A 25,456-nucleotide genomic window follows, 5' to 3' on the forward strand; every position below is an offset into this window, starting at 1 on the left:
AGATATGGCAAGTGCTTAAAATGAAGAAATGGAGATGAAAAGGGAGCAACATTAAAAACAAAAAAAAACACAAAGGTACTTATTAAAGCCATTTGAGTATACTGTTGGAATGTAGGGTGAGAATATGAAAAAGTAACAGTGGGCTTTGGAATGAAAAGAACAGAAGTTGGTAAGTGATTGTGGGAGCACAGAACTGGAAATGGTAAGAATTTAGAAAGGGCTACCACATTCTTGTATTTAGGGACTGGATCCACTGGGAGAAGTCGTAGTGATGGGAACTTAAATAGGGAGTTTATTTGGCACTCATCAGTTACTCTGGGTATTCTTGCTTCCTGAATGCTCCATGTACAGGCATACCTCATTTTATTGCACTTCACAGATATTGTGTTTTTCACAAATTGAAGCCAAGATCCTCCACCAGCAAAAAGATTACATACAACTTGCTTTATTACAGTGATCTGGACCTGAACTGCAGTATCTCTGAGGTATGCCTGTATACTAAAGCAAAGAGACCCAAGTGTGCTTGGTGGGGCTCTGGAGAGCGTGGGAAAGGGAACTGAAGCAAAGCCTAGGCTAGTCTCCACATGTCTTCCCTACTATACTATTGCACTGGTTTCTCAATATCTTTGTGGGCATGCTGGGACTGGGCTTTGAGGTTTCTGTCTTAGGAGGGGGAAGGGCATTCCAACAGCGTTTTATTTTTCTTTCTTTCTTTCTTTCTTTTTTTTCTCTTTCCAATTTGGTTGCTGGGAACAGGGGTAAGTGAATTTTTATTCATATTATAACCTGCTTCTGATTCTGTATGTAAGTACAAGTAGAGGATATGACAGTAGGATCCAGGTTTTAATGAAAGCTATATCCAAGGTCCAGGTATCTGAAAACAGAGCAAAGTCCAAAGGACGTTTGTCCATCAAGCAATTCCCAGTCATATTTTCAGTTATTCCCTTTCATTCCAAGATTGCCTTTCTCCCAGTACCTGCCCATGCTCTTTTTATTTTTTAATGCATTGGGTATGTTTATTTCTTCTCTCATTTCTATTTTTCCTCCAAATATTTCTGCAGCTTTCTCCTTCCTGCTTCCTCCTTGCTGTGGTGGCTGGGATGCTTCTCCCATGATTTTTCGAATCTAGACTGGGCTGTTCTCTGTGTTAAAACAATCAATTACGACCTTCTCTTAACAGGTGTGTATGGAAATATGTTTATTAAGAATAAAAAATTTAAGTGCCTTTTTTTTTAAGGGGTTGATGAGAGGGTGGGGGATAAAGGAAAGGATTTATTCTAAAATCTGCCTTTCAACATGGTATATTTTGGACTGGCCATAAAGTTTGCCATAGCCAGCATGCAAGAGAGAAACCCCATTAAGCCCAACAGTATGACTACAATGCCCCTCCATTTACTAGCCAGCTTACACTTTATGTAATATGGTATGGGAAACTCTTCATTTCTATTTAACTGTCATTTATTTTATAAGTATTACATATAAACCTTGTAGATGTTTTGATATTACCTAGAGTTTAGGATAAGTAAAGAGGTAAAAATATTGTCTGTTTAGAGCTTCTGCTGGATAACAGAAGTGTAGGAAGTTTTAGGCATTGCTTATCTGATATTACAATATGAACTACTCTGAGGGATGGTTTCCTAGTTTGAGCCTAATGTTTCTTTTCTTCCACAAGAGCTGAAGGACACTGAAAACTGTGCCTTTTTACACAAGTTTGTTTGGTGGCTGTCTTGCTTTCTTTTTTTTTTTTGTCTTTCTTGTTTGTTAGCCAAGGCACATGTTTTGCCCCCAGTACTGTAGTATAGTTTTGAAAAGTAGAAAGCCCCCCTCATAAATGTATTAAATATGAGGGCCTTAATTTTGTTTCCCAGCTTTGTTGGTGGGAAGTTTTTTCTACTACTTCACTTTTTATTGGTCTTTTAGTTTGCATATTCATTTAGTATATTTTGCCACCAATGGAACAGTTTCAGTGTTCAGTTTTGGGTGTGATTTTAAGTAAGATTTGTAACTGTCCCTTTATCTCTAGAAGTGGCTTGTCCCTTCAGGTCAATAAGTGATTATTTGTACAACTTCCATTAAGTTGATGCCAGCAGAATTTTCCAGAAAAAAGAATATAATTTTAATCTCATGTCATGACTATAGCACTTAGCCACATTATTCCTCTCCTACCAACAATGTAGAGACTGGGATCTAGTTGTACCTTACCTTTCAGTCGTTATTTCTGAAGGGGTGTTAATAGGGATAATGGGCAAAGGATTCTACTTGAGCAGACACTGGTGATGGGCTCTCAGACTTGGTGGTGGCTCGCTTTCTGCACTGCAGTAAAAACCACAAGAAGGCATCTTTGGCTCTGGGATGAATAATCCATCTGTCTTCTCTGACCTGTGACCTTTTCTCTCCTCTCTCTTGCCTTCTCCCCGGTAGTGTGAAGTGAGGGGGGGCCTTCTCCCTCCTTCCTCCTCCCTCTGTGATCCACCTTCCTTTTTACCCTGCCCTGCTGCGGCTCTGCCCCTTACCTTCATGGACGACTCAGAGGTGGAGTCGACCGCCAGCATCTTAGCCTCTGTGAAGGAACAAGAGGCCCAGTTTGAGAAGCTGACCCGGGCGCTGGAGGAGGAACGGCGCCACGTCTCGGCGCAACTGGAACGCGTCCGGGTCTCACCACAAGATGCCAACCCACTCATGGCCAACGGCACCCTCACCCGCCGGCATCAGGTAACCCCTCTCTCCATCAGACCTGCAGGTAGGACTTTGGCCTGGTCATAGAGAGGCTGTGATTATTTTTGGAAACTACTTTCCTTATGCTGATGGGCTGCCCAGAGCTCATGCTTTATGATGAATCTTGACAAGGAAAACAGATATTAAGAGATAGGGAATATGTTGCTGCTGTGCTGAGTTGGGTGCACTTATCTCTAGAAGCATCCACCTCATTTCCAGTTTTGCTGGAGTGGGATTTCTGGGTTGGTATGCAATTCAATGAAAAAAAAAAGTTTTATTGGCTTAAGAGAGAGAAAGAGAGAGGGAGAGAGAGAAATGTAGATGAGAAACATCGAATGGCGAACTCCTGCACACTCTCCACTGGGAATTGCAGCCTTGGGCATATGCCCTGACGAGGAATCATCCGGTGACCTACTGGTTCATGGGTTGATGCTCAATCACTGAGCTACACCAGCTGGGCTGGTATGCACTTCTAATAATAGTAGATCATATAGTTTGGAGTTGTACTCAGGTTACTTCTGTTTACTCTGATCTCCTATCCCTCCCCCTTGGTATCAGAAATTCAGGAAGGTAAATGCTTGCTTGTGGTCAGGAAAGTTGGGCACCTTGTACTCTCAACTTCAATTCAGTCTCCTCAAGGAACAGTATGTACTTAGGAGGTGTGGCAGTGTCCATAAATTGTGTATTCCTGTTCCATATTGTTCTTGTGTGCTCTTTTTGTTGGCTGTGCAAATCATGTCTTGGAGGAAGGGGTCATTGTTAATTTTGTTGGTTAAAATTGGAGAGGGAGCATCATGCTAAACTAGAGTCTAGTTTAACCCAGATAGTCACAGGAGCCAGTGGTCTCTGGGTTGGCTGGCTCTGTGATGTGACTTGGGAGAGTTGGTGTTAGAAATAAGAAGTATCTTGTGTTTCTTACAATTTCTCTAGTCTGACCTTGCTATGATGTAATCTGTCTGAGATTTTTTTTTTTTTTTTTGTGGATGTGTATGTGTGTAATCTCTAGGCATTACCTGATAGACTGCATCTTCAGAGATTTCTGATGGGAACTAAGAACAATGCTCATGCTTCAGTAGCCCTTTTTACTGATTTCTTAATTATTTTTAAGACAGAGAAGACAGAATTCCTATTGGGGGATGGTCAGGAATTTGGAGGCAGTATGTTTGTAACATTCCTAGAATTTTTATAAACACCAGAATAGAGGGTTAGGGACGAGAGGCGTATATTGAAAGGGGAGAGCAAGATTGCTCAGGCTTGGAGGTGGTGGGGAATTCCAGGATTTATAGTATATAGTTTCCCTGTCTTTCTCTTTTATTTTTAACTTCTGCTCAGCAATGAAACCACACCCTTCCTTCTTCCTGAAAATAATGTTTAACTTCCTCTCCCTACAGCATTACACACTCTATGTAATGGGAGTAGGGTGGGGGAGGAATCTCCCAAGGTGGCTGGATCTCACTGTATTATATTGGAAGAGGAGCAGTTAAGTGTATCTTATGTAGTATAATGTCAATAGTCTATTTCCTGCAGTTTAAGACAGAACAATGTAAGGGTGACATTTTTTAATGTGTTCTGTGGCTTTAATAATTAATGATGAAGATGTTGAGACATCTGTTTGCTTGAGGGGAGTTGGGGGTACTTGTTTTCTTCCTATTTTGAAAGGGAGACTCGTAGCTCATGCTTCTTTAAAAAGCTGCCTGGTATGGGAGTTTTCAGTAGTAGTAGAGCAATAAAGGTAGCTTTTGGAAACTCCCCAACCTAACTTTTCCAACTTTCCTTATATTCATATGGCTTTCCAAAAAGATAGTGTTCTGGGAAACTTACAAGTCTCAGCTATTTACTTGGCAAGTAGTTTAAGTGCCTATTATGTGCCAGGCACTGTTCAAGACATAAAGGGGTACACTATTAAACAGAACTGGCGACCCCATCGCCACAAACTGTCTGCCCTCATGGAGCTTGCATTCTTATGTTCCATAGATCCAGTCTGCCAGAGTTCCAGGTCTGATTCCAATTTTGAGAAAGTGCTAAGACTAAGGAGTGATGTGGTTCTTTTATGAGTATTGACAGAAGGACTCCAGACCACAAATACCTTCTTGAAAGCCCTTTTCCTATTTGGAAAAAAAGATCATTTGTGTTTGATAGAGCAAAGGAAGGCCACAAAATGAATTGTCTTCTTTGGGCTATGTTTCAGAACGGCCGGTTTGTGGGCGATGCTGACCTTGATCGACAGAAATTTTCAGATCTGAAACTCAACGGACCCCAGGTACTTCTTTGGGTTTAAGGTTTGGGTTGCATCATGTGTATCTTCATATTTCCCCATCCTATAAGAGTATACTGGTGTCTTGTTAAGTGCCTAGCACACTGTAAGCACCCATTAATTGGTTTCTTCTATTTAGGAAAATAAAACAGTGGAGCTTCAAAGAATATAAGTTTTTATTTTGGGATGAATTTTAATGACCATTGATTCAGTATTTGATCCCTCAATTACTGTATCCCCTTTCTAGAATGGGTGTGAGCCTACCTAAACTCTGGCTGGTCTTGAGCCGTAGGCAGTACCTGAAGGGTAACAGAGTTAGAAGATGGCTCTTAATTGAGATTTTTTGGTTAATCTTAAAAGTTCTTGTTAGAACTGGGAAATTATATCTCCTGTCTTTCTGTACAAGTTCAAAAGATGGGAACAGCCACCACTCTAAAGTCCTGGGGCCCATAGAAGATGCATTAGGATGCATTAGGAGTCTCTCTTCAGGAGACAGTACTCCTCATTGGGATGGCTTAATAGTAACTCTTTCCCCCCCCTCTCTTTTCTATAGGATCACAGTCACCTTCTCTACAGCACCATCCCCAGGATGCAGGAGCCAGGGCAGATTGTGGAGACTTATACGGAGGAAGACCCTGAGGGAGCCATGTCTGTTGTCTCTGTGGAAACCTCGGATGATGGAACCACTCGCCGCACAGAGACCACAGTAAGCTAAGATTTATACGATCTGGGGTTTGTATGAGGTCTTCCTATGGTTTCTATTAGGGGAGGGGTTAAGCACTTAATTAAGGTGGGCAAAGGGCCACTGATCTGTAGTGAAAGCAAAAGTGATATCTGTCCAGACATAGAAGATAGGTGAGATATGAGAAAATGGAATGGAATGGAGAAGAGAGAAGGTGTATCAGGATCTACAGTAGGTATCCATATTGGCATACTTACTGCAAGGGCAGTTTGCCTGTCTGGGGACTTCCTATAAGGTGGGGAGAAGGATAAGAAACATTTCTATGTAAAGTGAGCTAGAGATAGGGGTTTCTTGCTTAGATTAATTTAGAATTTAAGCTTATATTCTATACTTCATTAATTTTTCTTTAAATCCTCATCCTGAGGACATTTTCATTGATTTTTTTTTTTTTTTAAGAGAGAGGGGTTGTGTGTGTGTGTGGGGAGAGAGAGAGAGAGAGAGAGAGAGAGAGAGAGAGAGAGAGAGAGAGAGAGAGAGAGAGAGAGAGAGAGAGAAAGAAAGAAGAAGAGGTAAAGAAACATTCATGTGAGCCCTGGCCGGCTTGGCTCAGTGGATAGAGCATTGGCCTGCAGACAGAAGGGTTGCAGGTTTGATTCCCATCAAGGGCGTATGCATGGGTTGCGGGCTCGATCCCCCGTAGTGGGTGTGCGGGAGGCAGCCGATCAGTGGTTCTCTTTCATCATTGATGTTTTTGTCTCTCCCACTCCTTTCCTCTCTGAAATCAATAAAAATATATTAAAAAGAAAAAAAAGAAAAAAGAAAAAAAAGAAACAGAAACATCCATGTGAGAGAGAAACACTGGTTGGTTGTTTCCTGCATTTGCCCTGATTGGGTCAGGGATCGAACCCACAACCTGAGATCTCTTGGTGTAGGGGTCGATGCTTCTACATACTGAGCTATGCTGGCCAGGACTTCATTAATTTTTCTTTTTTCTTACCTAAAGGTCAAGAAAGTAGTAAAGACTGTGACAACTCGGACAGTACAGCCAATCCCTATGGGACCAGACGGACTGCCTGTTGATCCTTCATCAGTTTCTAACAACTATATCCAGACACTGGGTCGTGATTTCCGTAAGAATGGCAATGGGGGACCTGGTCCCTATGTGGGGCAGGCAGGCACTGCTACCCTTCCCAGGAACTTCCACTACCCTCCTGATGGATATAGCCGCCACTATGAAGATGGTTATCCACCTAGCAGTGACAACTATGGCAGTCTGTCCCGGGTGACCCGCATTGAGGAACGGTATAGGCCCAGCATGGAAGGTTACCGGGCACCTAGTAGACAGGATGTCTATGGGCCACAGCCCCAGGTTCGGGTAGGTGGGAGCAGCGTAGATTTGCATCGCTTTCATCCAGAGCCTTATGGTCTAGAAGATGACCAACGTAGCATGGGCTACGATGACCTGGATTACGGCATGATGTCTGATTATGGCACTGCCCGTCGGACTGGCACCCCCTCTGACCCTCGCCGGCGCCTCAGGTAAGCAAGAAAATGGGAAGGAAAAGATAGCTCTTTCTTTCCCTTCTTATTACCTTATGGTCTCCTTTTTTTTTTTCTTGTGGAAGTCCACCCTGTTCTTCCCTTTTCTGATTTAAATAAGTAGCAACTTGCTTTTCCCCCCTCTTTTAAAAGTTACAGATTCTAATGATAGAGAACAGCTTGTGATGATTATTGGTCTATATCCTAAACTGTGGCTGTTGCTTTTCGCCAAGAGTTTCTGTTATTTCAGTCTAACATCTGGCTCCCTTTGGTGATAGGGAGCACCACAAAGGAGCCTGGTGCCTGGGACTAGGGAATATTCAAAGGAGCCTGGTGCCTGGGCCTAGGAGAGTAATACAAGGTCAAACAAAAACAGTAAGGCATAATGATTAGTGGAAAAAGCAGTGAACCAGAAGGTTTTAGTTCTTGTTTCTGAGCTTCTGGTTTGTTATTATGAACAGAGTTAAGTGTTTTAGGTTTTCAGGGTCAGAATAGACAGGTATAAAAACCTTTTCTGTTGTGGTTTTAGTCTTAAAAACATCTTTTTTTTTTTTTTTTTTTTAAATATATTTTATTGATTTTTTACAGAGAGGAAGGGAAAGAGAGAGAGCTAGAAACGTCGATGAGAGAGAAACATCGACCAGCTGCCTCCTGCACACCCCCTACCGGGGATGTGCTCGCAACCAATGTACATGCCCTTGACCAGAATCGAACCTGTGACCTTTCCGAGCCAAACTGGCTTCGGCTTAAAAACAAATCTTGATCTCACAAAAGCCCTGTAGGTTCTTATAGTTGCTTATAAAGTGAAACCAGAGGTAGTATCCTTAGAGGATGGTACATTATTGACACTTTGAGAAGCAGCTGTCTACTCTGACTTTCCTACTCATCGCTGGGGATTCTTTGGTGTGAAAAAGGGAGTGATTGATATTTGGACTGGTAGATGGTTTGCCTTGAAAGAATGTTTGAGAATGGGGCAAACCTTTTCTGTGAAGAACCTTTGCAGGCCATATGTAATTTTTGTTGTATATTGTTATTGTGGTAGTGCTCTTTAAAAAAAAATTTTTTTTTTATTGATTTCAGAGAGGGAGGAAGAGAGAGAATCATTGATCAGCTACCTCCTGCATGCCCCACACTGGGGATCAAGCCCGCAATCCAGGCATGTGCCCTGACTGGGAATCGAACCATGACCACTGACTACCTGGTTCATAGGTCAATACTCAACCACTGAGCCATAATGGCTGGTCGAGGTGGTGTTCTTTTTACAATCTTTTAAATGTAAACACCGTTTGTAGTTCTGGGGCTGTACAAGAACAGGCTTGGTCCATGAATTGCCAGTCCTGCTTTAGAATAAATCAGAGACAGTGTTTTCCAGTTAAAAGGAATTAAGAAGTAGGGGAGAAGATTTGTAGATGTCTTGATGGTAAGTATAGCCTCGCAGCTGTTGCTGAATTTCTGTATGAGGTCATGACCTTCTAAAAAAATGCCTTGGTGCTCACTTTCCTCATATTAGGTAGCTTTGGTTACAGGGGTATAGGCTCCATTATCTAAACCAGAGTCACTCCCCTTTCAGGTAACTTGGACTTCTAATCCAACTCCCATGTGACTCACCTTTTATTCTTGGGTGTGGGGGTGGGCTGAGGGTAGGGGGTGGGGCAGCAGACCTTAGCTGGAGCTAGGGTTGTTAACAGCTATCACCTAAGGAGTCTGCCCAGGGTGTTGGCTCCTTCTGATTACTGATTACTGACTAGTCTATGTTTTCTGACTTCCTCATTAGTAGAGCCATTGGACCTAGGTGGGTGTGGGTGACCAGGCCATTCTCTGCTGTCCCTTGTTGTGACAGTTGACTTAGAGAGGGTTTTGGGCCTGGTTCTTGGGTTTGTTCCAATGTGGCATTGGACTTGGAATGGAAACCTGCTTGACTAGAAAGAACATTTGTAACTTCCTGTTCCGGGCCTAGGAGAGTAATACAAGGTCAAACAAAAACAGTAAGGCATAATGATTAGTGGAAAAAGCAGTGAACCAGAAGGTTTTAGTTCTAGTTGTACCTTTGCCACTGGCTCTGTAGCCTCGAGCAAGTCATTTAATCTCTCGGGACACAGCCTTGTTATTGGTAAAACAAAGGAAAGAATGTCATGATCCACTGCTTGTAAAGAAGGACCTATTTCTTGAATGACCAAAATCGTGGTTATTGTAATTATTTATATTAAAATAATAATAAAAATTAAACATGCTCATTCCAAAATGAGAAAAAACAGCACACTAATACTTACTGTTACACTAATAAAGACTTACTGTTAACACTTTGGTACATTTTTCCTTTGAGTTCTTTTTCCTATACATGTAAATAGACTCTGACTTTATTTTCCCCCTACTGAAATGGAATCTTTCTAATATACTGTTTAGTAGCCTATCCTAGAAATTTAGCTATATAACCTGTTCATTTTGTTTCAATGACATTAAAAATGAATGCTTTTTATTAAATGCTTTGTTCATCTAAATTATTGTTGATATTGACAGCTATAAGGCCCTCTGCTTAGGCTAACCTTGAGGGTTTGGTGACAGTGGGAGTGGTTTTGTGGAACAAACAGTGTGCTAATTTGGAGAGTTCCACACAATAGATTCTCCTTTCTCCTGTGGGAGTGTGAGATGAGCTCAACAGATAATGGGTCTATTCCATCCTGGTGGTTATGAATAAATGATAGTGTGGCAGACTCACCCTCTAGTGGTTGTTGTTAGTACTGAAATAGGAAGAATAATCTCTACCTTCAATTGCTTTGTCTATGTTCTTTTTCTTAGTGACTGGGTATCTAAAATGTGATAGTGATCAGTAGTCTCTATTTTGACAGAATTGGAGGTATTGCCTTTAGAATTTGAGGGCTGGAAATCAGCCCAACCCATTTATTGAATAACAGAGGTGACCTTGGGATGAACTGTGAAAATTAATGTTCAGACTTCTATCTCATATATAATCAGATCCTCATATGATGTAAGAAGCCCTGTACTTTTTTTTTAATTTTTTAAATGTTTTTATTGATTTTAGAGAGAGGGGAAGGGAGATAGAAACAGATGAGAGAGAAACATTGATCAGCTGCCTCATCCACGTTCCCTACTGGGGATTGAACCTGCAACCTGGACTTGTGCCCTGAATGGGAATCAAATCAGTGACCTGTTGGATATGTGCCCTGAATGGGAATCAAATCAGATCCCACTAGCTATTTCCTGTGTGTAAATGTCTCATTTCCTATTTAGTTATGGGCTTATAATAAGTGTTCTCAGGCATTGTTTGCTGACTTCACTGTGATGTTGAGTCAGTTGCTTTGGTTAACTGCTGTCTGAAACTTTATTTCAGTCTATCCAGAGAAGTTAAGCTGTCAGGTAACATTCACTGCTAAGCAGCATTTGGATCTTGTTTTGTGATTAATGTATCTGAATGCTTGTTAACTTCACAGGAAAAAAAGATAGTTTCAATCTAGTTGAAGATGCCTTTAAAATTATTATTTTATTTCATTAAGAAAAATTGATCGATATATAATTATTCAAAGTAGAGATAAGATCTAGTGTACTAGAATTGGGGTTACTCCTACCATGAAGAAGAGGAGGTAATGGGAACACTCGGGAAACCAGCTTGATATATCCCTTTTTCCTCTTGGTTCTTCCAACACTGCAGGAGCTATGAAGACATGATTGGTGAGGAGGTGCCCTCAGACCAGTACTATTGGGCTCCTTTGGCCCAGCATGAACGAGGAAGTTTAGCAAGCTTGGATAGCCTGCGCAAGGGAGGGCCTCCACCCCCCAACTGGAGACAGCCAGAGCTGCCGGAAGTGATAGCCATGCTAGGATTCCGCTTGGATGCTGTCAAGTCCAATGCAGCTGCCTACCTGCAACATTTGTGCTATCGCAATGACAAGGTGAAGACTGACGTCCGGAAGCTCAAGGGCATCCCAGTACTGGTGGGATTGTTAGACCACCCCAAAAAGGAAGTGCACCTTGGAGCCTGTGGGGCTCTCAAGAATATCTCTTTTGGGCGGGACCAGGATAACAAGATCGCCATAAAAAACTGTGATGGTGTTCCTGCCCTTGTGCGGTTGCTCCGTAAGGCTCGTGATGTGGACCTCACGGAAGTCATTACTGGTAAGCTGTAGGTTTAAATCTAAGGGAAACTGCGAGAATAGGGTAACTGTTACCTCTGGAGATACTGAGTGCTAGAAGGATTTCCAGTCCTTTTTACTTTTAATTAAAGGTTGTGAACTAATGGCCTTAGGGTCAAATGCATCTCACAGGTTTGTTTTGGTTCATGCAGGGTTTTAAAAATTTTAAATAATTTGTTGCTAATGTTTAAAATTCAGAAGATTTCACTTAGAATTCCCAGATTCTTGGCTTTTGTTAACAATGTGTAAGAACTGCTTGGTATCATTGCATCTATTTTGCTATCTGACAGTAGTTGGTCTGTGCTGATTGAGGTATGTGTTCTCTAGTTTGCAATAATTCCCAACACATTCTATTATTCTGACCAACTACTGCCATGAGTTGCATAAACATTAAAGCTGAGTATCATTGCCATTTGTTCATGTTCTTAAAATTTCTGTTAAATACCTGTTTATTTTGACCCACCTTTCCGGCATGTGTAGGCATTTGAGCTTGTGGTCCTCTCTTTAGAAGAGTGATTTTTCAGATTGTGGGTTGTAATTTGTTAGTGTCTATTGAACACAATTTGTAGATCACAGGCAGTGTTCCAAGAGAAAGGAAGGAAGGAAATTGCAATAATGGTTGGCTTTCAATTGGGGGCAATCTTGCACCTTAGAGGACAATTGCAGTGTGTGAAGACAGTTTTGATTGTCATAACTGGTAGTGGGATGGGAGTGGAGAATGCTAATGAGTAATGACCAGAGATACAGCTGAGTATCTAACAATGGACAGGCAACTCCCCACAACAAAGAATTAACTGATCCCAAAATCTAGCTGTTGAGAAACTCTGGTGTAGATATTTTAGTAAGCATTGCTTATAATAAGAATTGTTTTATTAAACTGTTTTATGATATGTGTATTTGTATTGAGCCATAATGTAAAAATACATTTCTTACTGTGGATCACAAACAAAAGCTTGACTGAAATTCATTACAAGGTATTTAGTCATTGGGGAAGACTGCGAAATGATGGAATAGGGGATTCTCTTTGGCATTCTTCAAGCATATTTTGGGTGCTGAAGAACTGTCTGACGAGTTCTCTCTGCCAGGAACCCTGTGGAATCTCTCATCCCATGACTCAATCAAAATGGAGATTGTGGACCATGCCCTGCATGCCTTGACAGACGAAGTGATCATTCCGCATTCTGGCTGGGAGCGGGAACCTAACGAAGATTGTAAGCCACGCCATATTGAGTGGGAGTCAGTGCTTACCAACACAGCTGGCTGCCTTAGGTAACACAAGGGCTTTGAGAATATGAAGACTGAATTTTTAAGGACTAATTTAAAATCCCTTAAAAAGAAAGTTCATATTCTTTAGCCTGTCATTCTGCCTCCATTCTATCTCTATTGCAGGCTATGACTCCAACCTGTCTTTCTACCTTTGTTGCTACTTCCTTGTATACCTCATAAACCATGATGTTGGTTACTTGCTGTTCCCACATATCCTCGCTTCTGTGCCTCTTTGACTTTGTTCATTTAAGTTGGTAAACATTTGTTCGGTCCCTACCACATGTTTGGTACCTAGTCCTGCATTTGTGCCTCTGCTTTCAATTATCTGTATTTCAGGTCAGGTTGTGATCAATGCAACAAAAAGAATACAGAGCCCTGGAAGGGTGGGGTGTAGGGTGAAGAAGATCTGTGTTTTTGTTTTGTTTTGTTTTTTTTCCCTATTTGTAGTGCCCTTCTCTCCTTATATTTCATTTGATGCTAAACTCAAGTGCCTTTATTTTTTGAAGGTTTTTCTGATTTCTTCTTACATTCTAGATTGATACAATACGTTCTTTCTCTCTTTGGGATATTCTCCTATGTGCTCTGCTCCTTTCTTCATTTATACGTATATACAAAAAGCATCTATTCCATCTTTATTGACACCCTCTCTGCCCCCTGCCTCTGGCCTGGTTCTTAATGTCCTGAAAGCAGAGACTATCTTACTTAATTTCAGTCGCAGTGCCTTACCCATTATAGAATATTCATTATTTGTTATAAAAAAGGTAGTGAGGAAACTTGTAGATGTTGAGGGATTTTAAGGGGGAGTATTTCTGGATTTGAATCATCTTGTCACCTCTCCTTTTCCCTTTAGGAATGTCAGCTCAGAGAGGAGTGAAGCTCGACGGAAACTTCGGGAATGTGATGGTTTAGTGGATGCCCTCATTTTCATTGTTCAGGCTGAGATTGGGCAGAAGGATTCAGACAGCAAGGTAAGTTAATGGCTGAGTGAATTCCACTTAAAACAACCATGAGATACATGAAATGCAGACCTGTCATTCCAAGCTTTTATTTATTTATTTATTTATTTATTTATTTATTTTTTAAAAATATATTTTATTGATTTTTTACAGAGAGGAGGAGAGAGGGATAGAGAGCTAGAAACGTCAACGAGAGAGAAACATCTACCAGCTGCCTCTTGCACACCCCCTACTAGGGATGTGCCCGCAACCAAGGTACAAGCCTTTGACTGGAATCGAACCTGGGACCTTTCAGTCCGCAGACCAATGCTCTACCACTGAGCCAAACCGGTTTCGGCTCATTCCAAGCTTTTAAATAATATTAGATACCTAAACCAGCCCCTACTCCCTAAAATGGGTATTCACTTTAGGAGAAACTTGTTTTTTAGGATTTTCTTCACCTCTGTACTTTAAGCTCTTTAGCCATACTTGTAGAGTTGTACATTTTACTAAGTAGGAAAAAGTAAAAAGCTTAAGGAAAAAGACCCTAAGTTTTGTGCCATTCACCAAATGTGTCATTCCATTAGCCAGGGGCTATAAGATTTTGAGATGCTTGGGGCACTTAGAGGCTGTTAGAGATGATGGATTGGACTATGCTTTTTGTATCAGTATTGTAATATCTGAATTATGGGAAGTCATTAGGCATTATCTTTTCTCATCGAGTCTTTTCTCATATATTCCCAAGCTTGTGGAGAACTGTGTTTGCCTTCTTCGGAACTTGTCGTATCAAGTTCATCGGGAGATTCCACAGGCAGAACGTTACCAAGAGGCACCTCCCAGTGTTGCCAACAATACTGGGCCACATGCTGCCAGTTGCTTTGGGGCCAAGAAGGGCAAAGGTTAGTCTTAGCTCTTTCCTTCTTGCTCTTTAATGTAGGACCGGGAAAGGAAGGAATGCTTTTAACTTTAGTTGCAAAATACTTGCTGAGCAGTATAGGATCTGGCCCATCAAGTATGTCCTTGTGCTGTGCTGCTGCTTCCCCTGTGTTGTGTGCTATATTCAAGAAGGTGGTGGTGGTGGTGGTGGTGGTGGTGGTGGTGGTGGTGGTGGTTGTGGTTGGTGGTGGTGGTAGTATCAGTCATTGGGGCAGTGAAGGATGAGAATTTAGCTAATCTGGGGCCTTCTCTCCATTCCTCCTTTGTGTTTCCCATGCTTTTTCTCTGCTCTCCTGCTTATTTGCTCATAATTCTGTTGACATCTCTCTCCTGCATTTTTCCTCCTTCATTTCTACCCTCTGCTTTCCACCTTGGGTGATACACTGGAAGATGAGTGGTTCTCCAGAGGTGAGTGGAATCTTTTAAGGTGCTTATCTACTTCTAATGTGCATGTTTTGGTTTTAGCTTCCCTAGTATTTCCTTGCCTAACCCTTCCCTGTGGATGCATGTAGGAAAATTGAGGAAGACCACTGAAATGAGTTTAGCTCATCTGAGCTAATGGCCCATGGCATGCTATTTCTGGGCAGCAGTCCCAGTTACCAGAACTCAGGACAATAGCAAAAGCTGTGGTTATCCTTATCTTACCTCTCTGCTGCCTATTTTCTGTTCTTGTTTCTGCACAACCCCCTGCTGGGACAAGCTGGGGGCCTGGATATTCCTCCCCCCCCCCATTCAATGCATCTCTGATTCAAAGATTTTGACTAAAGAATAATAATTAAAAAAATGCACCAGGTGGACTCTTCCCTTTCTTAAACTTTGTATTTCTCCCTCCCCTCCCCTCCTTTTTTTTTTTTTTTTAAATTTCCAAAGGGAAAAAACCTGCAGAAGTTCCAGCAAATGACACAGTGGATTTCCCTAAAAGAACTAATCCTGCTCGAGGTAAGTTATTTTTTTCTTTTCAGTTTCCAAAGGTCTCATAAACATTTTCCACAGATAACTATTTGGTAGCCGAACCCTAGACTATGCAATATGCTTACTATTCTGTCTTTTCTGATTTATGGTTTTAAAGTGATGAATAAAGTATTGGGAAACTATAGTATAGCAGTAACTTGCTTGTTATGGCAACTATTCACATTATTGAGAGTAGGATAAGATTTGGATGATTAGAAATTTGGGTACCTTATGTAGCCACAGTAGTTTCTGGGTCTTAAACATTACTTATTATAAGAAGCCTTTTTATCATAGTTTGGATTTTTTTTTTTAATATATTTTATTGATTTTATACAGAGAGGAAGGGAGAGAGATAGAGAGTTAGAAACATCGATGAGAGAGAGTCATCGATCAGCTGCCTCTTGCACACCCCTTACTGGGGATATGCCCGCAACCAAGGTACATGCCCTTGACCGTAATCGAACCCGGGACCCTTCAGTCCCCAAGCCGACGCTCTATCCATTGAGCCAAACCGGTCCCGGCGATAGTTTGGATCTTTACATTCATCCATACAGTGAATCCAGAATTCCCAGCTCTCCAGGATATAAATTTTTTAGATGTCATTAAATCTACAATTGGCCCTTTTACTTAGTCACAGAAAAGGTGGGAAGAATGACTTGGTCAAGTTAGAAATAATTCATTTGAGATGAGGAATTTTTAACCCTGAGTGCTATCAATGAGCAAATGAATCCCCTAATTACCCATGCCGGCTGCCAAACTGGGGGAGAGAAGAGGCAAGGAAGGAGGAGAGACACGTTGCAAATGATGAGTTGATATCTGTTCTGCTCTTATCATGATTAATTATTCTTAAGGAGATGTGGAATCAAGCCCCTGAGTTTGCTGTTGGGTGGGTAGGTGAGTGAGGGAGCCTAATGGTATAGGAGCACAAACCCATCAGTACAGAATAAAGGCTGGACTTCAGTCAGCCGTAGCCTGGTTTGTAGGTACTAATTAGTATCCTCTGCTTTCTTGTCCTTTCTTGTGTAGGCTATGAGCTTTTATTTCAGCCAGAGGTGGTTCGGATATACATCTCACTCCTCAAGGAGAGCAAGACTCCTGCCATCTTAGAAGCCTCAGCTGGGGCTATCCAGAACTTGTGTGCTGGGCGTTGGACAGTGAGTACCTTTTAGAAAATGCATTTGGAGGTGGGAGCACTTAGATAACTAGTTTGCATCCTTTTGTAATCTCACCCACCTCCATATGCTACTTTTAGTATGGTCGATACATCCGTTCTGCTCTGCGTCAAGAAAAGGCTCTTTCTGCCATTGCTGACCTCCTGACCAATGAACATGAGCGGGTAGTGAAAGCCGCATCTGGAGCTCTGAGAAATCTGGCCGTGGATGCTCGCAACAAAGAATTAATTGGTAAGGAGTAGGATGTTAACCATTCCCTCAGCATCTAGTACAGTGTTTTAATCCATCAGGTGCTAAGTAATTTATTTATTGAAATGATTGAGAGGAAGGATCCTTCATAGTCTGTGAATGCAAGGGTAGCAAAGGTTTATGCAGTTGACCTTGAACAGCGCAGGGTGCTCAGCCCCACACGGTCAAAACCACATATATCTTTTGACTCCCCAAAAGCTTAACTACTAAATAACTTATTTTTGACTGGATGCCTTAGCAATAACATACTAAACAGTTGATTAACACATGTTTTATATGTTATATGTATTACGTATATACTATATTCTCACAAAGTAAGCTGGAGAAAAGAAAATGTTATTAAGGAAATCATAAGGAAGAGAAAATACATTTATAATATTTATTTAAAAAAATCTGCATATAAGTGGATCTGCTGAGTTCAAACCCCATGTTGTTCAGGGTTCAACTGTAGTTGAATGGTTCTTAGAAAGACAAGAAGTGATGACTCTAAAAATGGAACAATAATAGCTATTATTTTTAAATCCTCTTCACAAGATATATTTATTGGTTTTAGAGAGAGGAAGGGAGAGAGAGAGAAACATCGACATAAGAAACATCCATCGGTTGCCTCCCCGATGGATTGGTGGCCCAATCTGGGATCTAACCTGCAACCTTTTGGTGTATGGGATGGTGCTCCAACCAACTGAACCGTCCAGCCAGGGCCACAGCTATTATTTTTAAGCACTTTATTTTGTTAGTAGGCCTTGTTAAGCACTTCCGTGTGTTCTCATTTGATTGTCAGCACTTTGAAAAGGTTCTTTTTTTTTCTTTTCTTTTTTTAAATAGGATAAGGAAACTTCAGGTCAGGTAAAGTAAATAGTATGCTCAAAGTTAAAATACCTCATAAGTGGCAGAGTCCAGATATTTGTGTTTTTTTTAATTCATAATGATTATGTTCTATTGAACTATTATAATATTAAATATACTGTTTTATTAGAATATCTGAAAGGACTGTGTAGTATTTTTTTATATAAGATTTCATATTATTTCAACGTGACTGAAAAAGGAAAGAGTAAATAAAGAAATAGTGAGGGAAATAAATTCATGGCTATTCTAGGTCCTTGACTCTTTTAATATGGTAATCCTGTAGGAGAATGCAATGGATTCATAGGGATAGTACCTATACTTTATATGATCATTGCAGTTAAGAGCAGTGTTAGGCTCCTCACACCTGACTCGGCTCATTCTTCAAACACACATTCCTTTGTCTCACTTCTGTAGGTAAACATGCTATTCCCAACTTGGTAAAGAATCTGCCAGGTGGGCAACAGAGCTCTTCCCAGAATTTCTCTGAGGACACTGTGGTCTCTATTTTGAACACCATCAACGAGGTTATTGCTGAGAACTTGGAGGCTGCCAAAAAGCTTCGAGAGACACAGGGTATTGAAAAGCTGGTCTTGATCAACAAATCAGGGTGAGCTTAACACTTAAAATTACAACTGGAAGAGTTTAAGTGTATAGGGGATTTGTTAGGAAGGAGTGTTTCCTTTTTGCTTCTACGGTTATTTTCCATTAATTACTGTAAAATGTGAAGTGGTATTAATTACTCTGTTCTCCATCTTGATTCATAAATTAGTAATAGACTTTTCCATTAAATATTTTTATGTCTCTCTTTGGGACAGAATATAGGACTTGATCTTACCCGTTTAGGCATTTATGTTCATATGTTACATTATGTTAGAGAGAACAGGGTCTTAGCTTCTTCCTTGTCTTACATCCAAATTCCATGTGGTGCTATTTTTCTCAAAAGGAACCGCTCAGAAAAGGAAGTTCGAGCAGCAGCACTTGTATTACAGACAATCTGGGGATATAAGGAACTGCGGAAGCCACTGGAAAAGGAAGGATGGAAGAAATCAGATTTTCAGGTAGGTTTACTCTTAGGGTCTGAGACATTTACCTTTTTTTCTTTATGTTTGGTTTCTTTTTCTTCTCTGTCACTATCACATTGAGTGTACTTTTGACCCTGGTCATTGGTTGTAAAGAAATCATTTGGTTTGCTCCTTTCCCTAAGTGAAGAGTGCTGACAGTTCATTTGCTGCCAAAATAGCTCTGGTTTTCCTCTATGTCACAGAGTACTGTGTATACTAGTGGCAATGAAGGATGGGGGCCTTTTTTACTTTCCCCAAGTCTGCAGCAGCCCTTTGATGGAGTTTGCCATTTTCTCAGACGAGGTCTTCTGATAGTACAAGTGTTTGGTATCTTTGTAATCTTCTGTTCAGGAAAACATAATATCCTAGTTTGTTTCACTATGTAGGTATTTACTTAACCCTTATTTCTTATAAGAGTAGTATTTGGGAATAGGAACCTAAAGATCTGTGTCCATTAGGGAATAAGATGTGGGTAAATTGAATACTCTGACATTATTGCATTTTATGTTTGCCTTCAGGTGAATCTAAACAATGCATCTCGAAGCCAGAGCAGTCATTCATATGATGATAGCACTCTTCCTCTTATTGACCGGAACCAGAAACCAGGTACAGTATCCAGGGGCATACCCTCAGCTTTTATTCCTCCTCTGCTATTCTTTAGTGGGCTTATTATCTAAGAAATAGGATATATATTTCTTTTTGAGTGAGCTAGTCTTTGATAGAGAGTAATAATACTTCATTTCAGAAGTATTATAATACATAAGCTGTTAAGTTTGATCATTCGAAAATAAAACAAAACAGGTAGTTAGTCCAGGTGTGACCCTTGTCTTTGCAAGTGGACTTAAAGTGACTGGAAAATGAACCCTAGTCTCTCTGTTTTCTCTATCTGAGAGATAATTGACACACAACATTGTATAAATATAAGGTGTACAACATGATTTGATATATGGATATATTGCAAAATGATTAATTTTTCCTTTTATATTTCCATATAATATCAAGTAATACATGTTTACTGTTGTAAAATTAGAAAATAACAGGCAACCAGAAAAACAACAAAATCATTTATTTCTATTGCCTAGAGATACCCACTGCTATTTTGGGTCATATCTTTTTTTTTTTTTTTTTTTTAATATATATATTTTTATTGATTTTTTACAGAGAAGAAGGGAGAGAGATAGAGAGCTAGAAACGTCGATGAGAGAGAAACATCGACCAACTGCCTCTTGCACCCCCCCCCCCCCCCCCCCACTGGGGATGTGCCCACAACTCGGGTACATGCCCTTGACCGGAATCGAACCCGGGACCCTTCAGTCCGCAGACCGACGCTCTACCACTGAGCCAAACCGGTTTCGGCTTTGGGTCATATCTTAAAAGGTTTTAAAAACCCTTTTGTTTTATGAGCAAATTTTTCATTTAAGTGTATATTGTAACCATTATATTCTTATTTTATTTATTATAATTCTTATATTCTTTGTTTTTATTGATTATTTTTAGAAAGAGAGGAAGGGAAAACTATAGTATATAGAAAGAAATATCTATGAGAGAGAAACATCATTGATTGGCTGCCTCTTTCCCACCCCCCACAGGAGTTTGAGCCTGCAACCTGAGCATGTGCCCTGACTGGGAATCAAACCATGACTTCCTGGTCCATAGGTCAACACTCAACCACTGAGCCATACCAGCTGGGCATGGATCCTCATAATTTTTAAAACTGTAAAGGGGTCTTGAGACCAAGTAATTTAAAAATTCTGGTTTAGAGTGAAGGGGTCTTTATATTAGGAATCTGTTGGGATGGGATTGCTTTAAGTCCCATGAGGGCTTTGTCTAGTGCCTGGCACATAGTGGATACTCAGTAAAAATTAGATGAGAGGGATGAAAGACAGCTAGAGAGCAATTTTTACGATGAGTATCGATTTTGAAAAGTTTGTGTGTTTTTTTTTTTGTTTTTTTTTTTACAGAGAGGAAGAGAGAGGGATAGAGAGTTAGAAACATTGATGAGAGAGAATCATTGATTAACTGCCTCTTGCACACCCCCTACTAGGGATGTGCCCGCAACTAAGGTACATGCCCTTGACCGGAATTGAACCCGGGACCTTTCAGTCTGCAGGCCAACGCTCTATCCACTCAGCCAAACCGGTTTTGGCCGTTTTTTTTAGTTGAATAATTTTCTGTCTTCATTTAGATAAGAAACCTGATCGGGAAGAAATTCAGATGAGCAACATGGGGTCAAACTCAAGATCATTAGGTAGGTGATTAATTCCCGCCTATGGATATAGAGTATTATTTTGTTGTGTTGAGGAGTACTATCTGACTATGCAGTGTTTTCTAGCACCATCACTATCATTCTGGAAGAGCATTGACTGGACATTACCATTTGGAAATTTAATGAAATTTGATCCATCTACTTCCACATTCTCACTTGCTTGAAGTTAAAAAAAAAATAATGATCATATACATCCTCTGTTCCTACAACCTAAACTGTTACAGCTTTTTCATAGTCTAATGCCGGGCTCCTTCCCTCCATGTGCTGTCTTTCAGCCCACCTGGTCTGACTTGCTCTTCTATTTCTTCACTCTATACTTCCTTGATTTTGCTCATGTAATACCTCTTACTGGAATGTCCTTCCCATTTGCCTTTCTAAATTCTCTCATCCCCAAAAACTTAACTGAAAGATCCTATCTGCTTTGTTAGGCCCTTACTAACTGTGACAGCACACCTCACTCTCATTCCTTATAGACAGACCTGTCTGTCTGTTTAGCTTTATTAGCACACAGAATGGGGCAAAAGTAGGTTTACATTTGTGAGTACATAATACCCAGAGTTTATTCTTATATTATTATTTATTAATTACTGCATATTTTCCATACCAACAACTAAACCTACTTTTGCCTACCCTGTATTTCATACTCCGCATATTTCATATATATTGTCTTCCCAATTAGATTCAAGTTCTTTTAGGTCAGGGACCACCAGACCTTAATGCTTTTCTGGAGCATTTGGCAAAGTTCAGTTCCTAACAGAGGCATCTAATTCACACTTAATCTGCTTAATATATAGTATACATTAGAGAGGGGTATCATGTTTCTGTGTGCTTCTTTCTTTAGATAACAATTATCCTACAATGAATGAGAGAGGGGACCACAATAGAACACTGGATCGATCCGGGGATCTAGGCGAAATGGAGCCATTGAAGGGAACACCCCTGATGGTAAATTTTCTATGTACTGTTGTCCTTCTGCAGCTGATTCTGTTTTGAAGCCTGCATGTTTGTGAAGCAGGGAAAAAAAAAAAAAAAAAAAAAAAAAAAAAGACCGCATCCTCTTCTGGTAGGGGCTTTTGGGAAAAGTAGGAGTTTTGACTCCTATTAGGATTTCTTGGGCCTTTATGCTGTGATGTTCGATCGAGATGGGGGCAAGAAGACTATAAATGTGTTACTGACATGACTAACACTAACTGATCTGTTCATAAACATCATTCTCTTTTTGTCCCTACCTGTGTTTTCTTGAAATCTTGCCCTTCTCTTACTATTACCCTGTTTTGCTCGAGTTTACAGATTTGGGCATTTTCCCTAGATCCATGGGCGGCAAACTGCAGCTCGCGAGCCACATGCGGCTTTTTGGCCCCTTGAGTGTGGCTCTTACACAAAATACTCGGCCTGGGCGAGTCTGTTTTGAAGAAGTAGCATTAGAAGAAGTTTAAGTTTAAAAAATTTGGCTCTCCCCAAAGAAATTTCAGTTGTTGTACTGTTGATATTTGGCTCTGTTGACTAATGAGTTTGCCGACCACTGGTCTAGATCTGGCACATACTCACACAGTTCCTATTTCCTTATTCCCATACTAACAAATTGCATGTGTTCACAGCAGGACGAGGGACAGGAATCTCTGGAGGAAGAATTGGATGTGTTGGTTTTGGATGAGGAGGGGGACCAAGTGTCTTTCCCCCCCATGGTATGTCCTCTAGCCACCCCCAAGATCATCGCTGAGACAGGAGGCCCTGTGTGCCAGTGGTTTGCCAATCATGCTGATCTGATCAGGCCAGAGACACTAGTCTCAGCCACATGGTGCTTGGGGTGCTTTTCTGTGATTATTGCCTAAGAGGCTGGGGCAGGCTGTTGGTGATCTGATTCTCCATTATGTGCTACTTTCCTCCTTCCAGATTTGTCAACTGACTTTTGGTTCTTACTCCCAACCCTATTAACATTTCCTTCTCTTTTTTTCTTACAGCAGAAGATTTAGCATCACGATCTCCGCTACATCTGGGCATATAATATATGTACTTTTATTTTTTTGGTGGTGAAATGGACTGATGATTTTCCCCTTTCTTCGCTGGACTATTGTGCCAACCGCCAGGCTGCCTGTCCAAATAGCCCTACGTGGCTGCCTTCTTTCCATCAGCTCCTTCTTCCAATGAAGCTTAATTGTTCCTCCTCCCACCCCAGATCCTCTCCAGTTGCTCCCAAGAACCCTGACTCAGTTGTATGCATATCTTGAGAACTGCTGCAGATTAGCTCTTTTGAGGCCAGCTCTCTCTGGAACTCTTGGCCTCTGCGGAGGGAGAGAGAGAGAGTGAGAGAGAGTGGGAGTCTTCGTTGGAAGCTGTGGAAGAATTGGAAGTCACATGCTACATATGCATTATACAGCAATCTGATAAACCGATGATTCTTAATAGAGATTTTTTTTTCCTGGTGGGGAAGGGACTTTTTGTTTTTGCTTTTGTTTTTTTTTTTATGGGAAGTGTGAGCTCTTCCTTATTCCTAATGACTATTTTTGAAGCAAAGAAGGCTGGCAACATTGGCACATATCATCTGGCAAGGGCCCTTGAGTAAGGAAGGTCTCCTAGGACTGAGATTAAGAAACCGGGCTCTCCTCATCTCCAGTGCAGGGACCATCAACGACTTACAGACTCCATCTCTTCTCCAAGCCTCGTGCCAACCGGGGGATGCTGCTGCCGCCCCTTAGCGAGGCCATCCTAGCCATCCTCTCGCATCCTATGATAATATCTGCTAACTTGGCTTTGCCATTTGCAAGAGGCTGTAGAAAGAGGAGAATGTGTCCAGGAAGACGTTTTGGGTGAGAAGGAGCAGAAAGGGGTCTTCTGGGGAGGAGAAGGAACCTCTAGGAGCAGATAGTAGGGATGTACATGAATCAGTCTGAAACTGGCAGGAAGCTTCAAAGCTGGCTTCCCCCTGCCCTATTCTCCTTTTCCCACCCAGATAGCCCTGCCCTTCCTGCCTACTCCCTGGATTGGTTAGTTGACTAAAGGACTTGATGTACATATTTCTGCCCCCTTTACCCTAAAAGGTGGGGGTGGACCCTGGCTTTGCCTCTTTTTTGTGCCTTTGGCCTGGGATGCACCTCCTCCTTCCCTTCCATGTGCCTTTCTTTGCCTCTGCAGTTTCTTTTCTCATGATTTTGCAAATTCTATTTTGTTGATTTTTATCCACTATTGGCCCTAAATAGAAAGAAGAGGAGAGGTGACCTAGGGACCCTCAGATCCTCCAGTGGGAATTGGTGTACCCTCTAATTTCAGCCATAGCAAGCTTTTTGCTCAACAGTATATAGTTGGGATTTTGCAAAAATCCTGCTCTAATGATAACAAAATGAGGTTGGTAGAAGGAGTTAGTGGTATTACTCTTATTCCTTAGTTGTCTAGAGTATACCATAATCTCTGAAGGGGTTTCAGGGAATTCATGACTGCCCTTCACCCCAAGATACCTCCTCATTTCAGTTTAGTGTATATTAGCTGTTTGGGCTAGAGGAATCAGCTGCTATGCTGGTTGATTTTCCCCCCCCTTCTTTTAAAATCCTTTTCCTTACTTGCCTTTAACTCCTCCCCTTAATCTAAAAGCTATGTTCAGTGCAAACTGGAAATAATTCATCCATCTTTCTCCCCTTCCCTTATATATGGAGAGTATGGGGTAGGAGAAAAATGCACAACCCATTGGCCTCTTCCCCTTCCTCTATGCATTAAAATCCCTTTTTTCCCCTTTTCTGTCTTCCCATTTCTTCCCACTCCTTTTCTGGCAAAAGGAGTCTTTTCCTTCTTTGACCCTAAGAGCATACTGCACAGTTCTTTGACCTGACCTACTCTTGGTTTCCTTTGTCCTCTCTGCTCTTTTGCTGGTGCTCTTTTTATTGGTGGGGTGTGGGTAATAGAACAGCCATGGGCTTTTGGGGACCTTTAACTGTCTCCCCCCCCCCCCCCCCCCCCTTTATAGAAACACTAAACATACAATTCCAGAGAACCAAAAATTGCACCTTCCCACCGAACACTACTAAGGGGCATGTCTTCTGCTCCATACCTTTTCTGTTTTTCTTTTTCTTGTTAATGCTTTTAAAACAAATGAGTTTTTTTTATATAAATAAAGTTTTTAAAGTGTGTATGTGGGGGAGTCTGTTTCATTTCTTCACTTCAAGCTCCCTTTCATCTTACTTTCTTATGTATTGGTGTGTGTGCTGCTTTTTCTCTCCAGAGCACCAAGAGGGGGGTTGTACCAGTATGGGTTTGTTTTGAGCTCAATCTCAACTTTATCAAGCAGTATTATTTTTTAATTGTATATGAAACATTTTCCCTCTGAAGATTCGTAAAAATTAAATGTGACTAAGTCGAGCCTGAGAAGCTTATTGCTAATTTAGAGATAGGAAAGTGAAGTATAAAGTGTTAATGACTTCCTTAGTTACAGGATTTCTTTTTTTCTC

The 25,456-nt window shown here is 41.0% G+C and overlaps 1 protein-coding gene across 14 annotated transcripts in view; it reads left to right on the plus strand.

Annotated features, from left to right (window-relative positions):
• Positions 1–25,138, plus strand: part of CTNND1 (catenin delta 1) — a 52,181-nt gene extending 27,043 nt beyond the window's left edge. For 2 of the 14 annotated variants that reach the window (XM_045577842.1, XM_036426618.2), the window contains exons 2-21: positions 1,062–1,180; positions 2,531–2,712; positions 4,904–4,975; positions 5,523–5,675; positions 6,655–7,190; positions 10,858–11,321; positions 12,424–12,607; positions 13,455–13,572; positions 14,285–14,438; positions 14,866–14,883; positions 15,346–15,414; positions 16,453–16,580; positions 16,679–16,829; positions 18,108–18,300; positions 18,637–18,751; positions 19,273–19,360; positions 20,940–21,002; positions 21,862–21,965; positions 22,619–22,705; positions 22,982–25,138. In XM_045577842.1, the coding sequence (XP_045433798.1) occupies positions 1,062–1,180; positions 2,531–2,712; positions 4,904–4,975; positions 5,523–5,675; positions 6,655–7,190; positions 10,858–11,321; positions 12,424–12,607; positions 13,455–13,572; positions 14,285–14,438; positions 14,866–14,883; positions 15,346–15,414; positions 16,453–16,580; positions 16,679–16,829; positions 18,108–18,300; positions 18,637–18,751; positions 19,273–19,360; positions 20,940–21,002; positions 21,862–21,965; positions 22,619–22,705; positions 22,982–22,993 (3,010 nt within the window). In that variant the 3' untranslated portion in view covers positions 22,994–25,138. Of the gene's footprint in view, positions 1–1,061; positions 1,181–2,421; positions 2,713–4,663; positions 4,712–4,903; positions 4,976–5,522; positions 5,676–6,654; positions 7,191–10,857; positions 11,322–12,423; positions 12,608–13,454; positions 13,573–14,284; positions 14,439–14,865; positions 14,884–15,345; positions 15,415–16,452; positions 16,581–16,678; positions 16,830–18,107; positions 18,301–18,636; positions 18,752–19,272; positions 19,361–20,939; positions 21,003–21,861; positions 21,966–22,618; positions 22,706–22,981 lie in introns of those variants that run through there. The other 12 variants (XM_036426609.2, XM_036426610.2, XM_036426604.2 and 9 more) reach the window with 11 other exon arrangements.
• Positions 25,139–25,456: the final 318 nt, after the last annotated feature.

Source organism: Pipistrellus kuhlii, unplaced genomic scaffold (assembly GCF_014108245.1).
Source record: "Pipistrellus kuhlii isolate mPipKuh1 unplaced genomic scaffold, mPipKuh1.p scaffold_m20_p_9, whole genome shotgun sequence".
NCBI lineage: Eukaryota > Metazoa > Chordata > Mammalia > Chiroptera > Vespertilionidae > Pipistrellus > Pipistrellus kuhlii.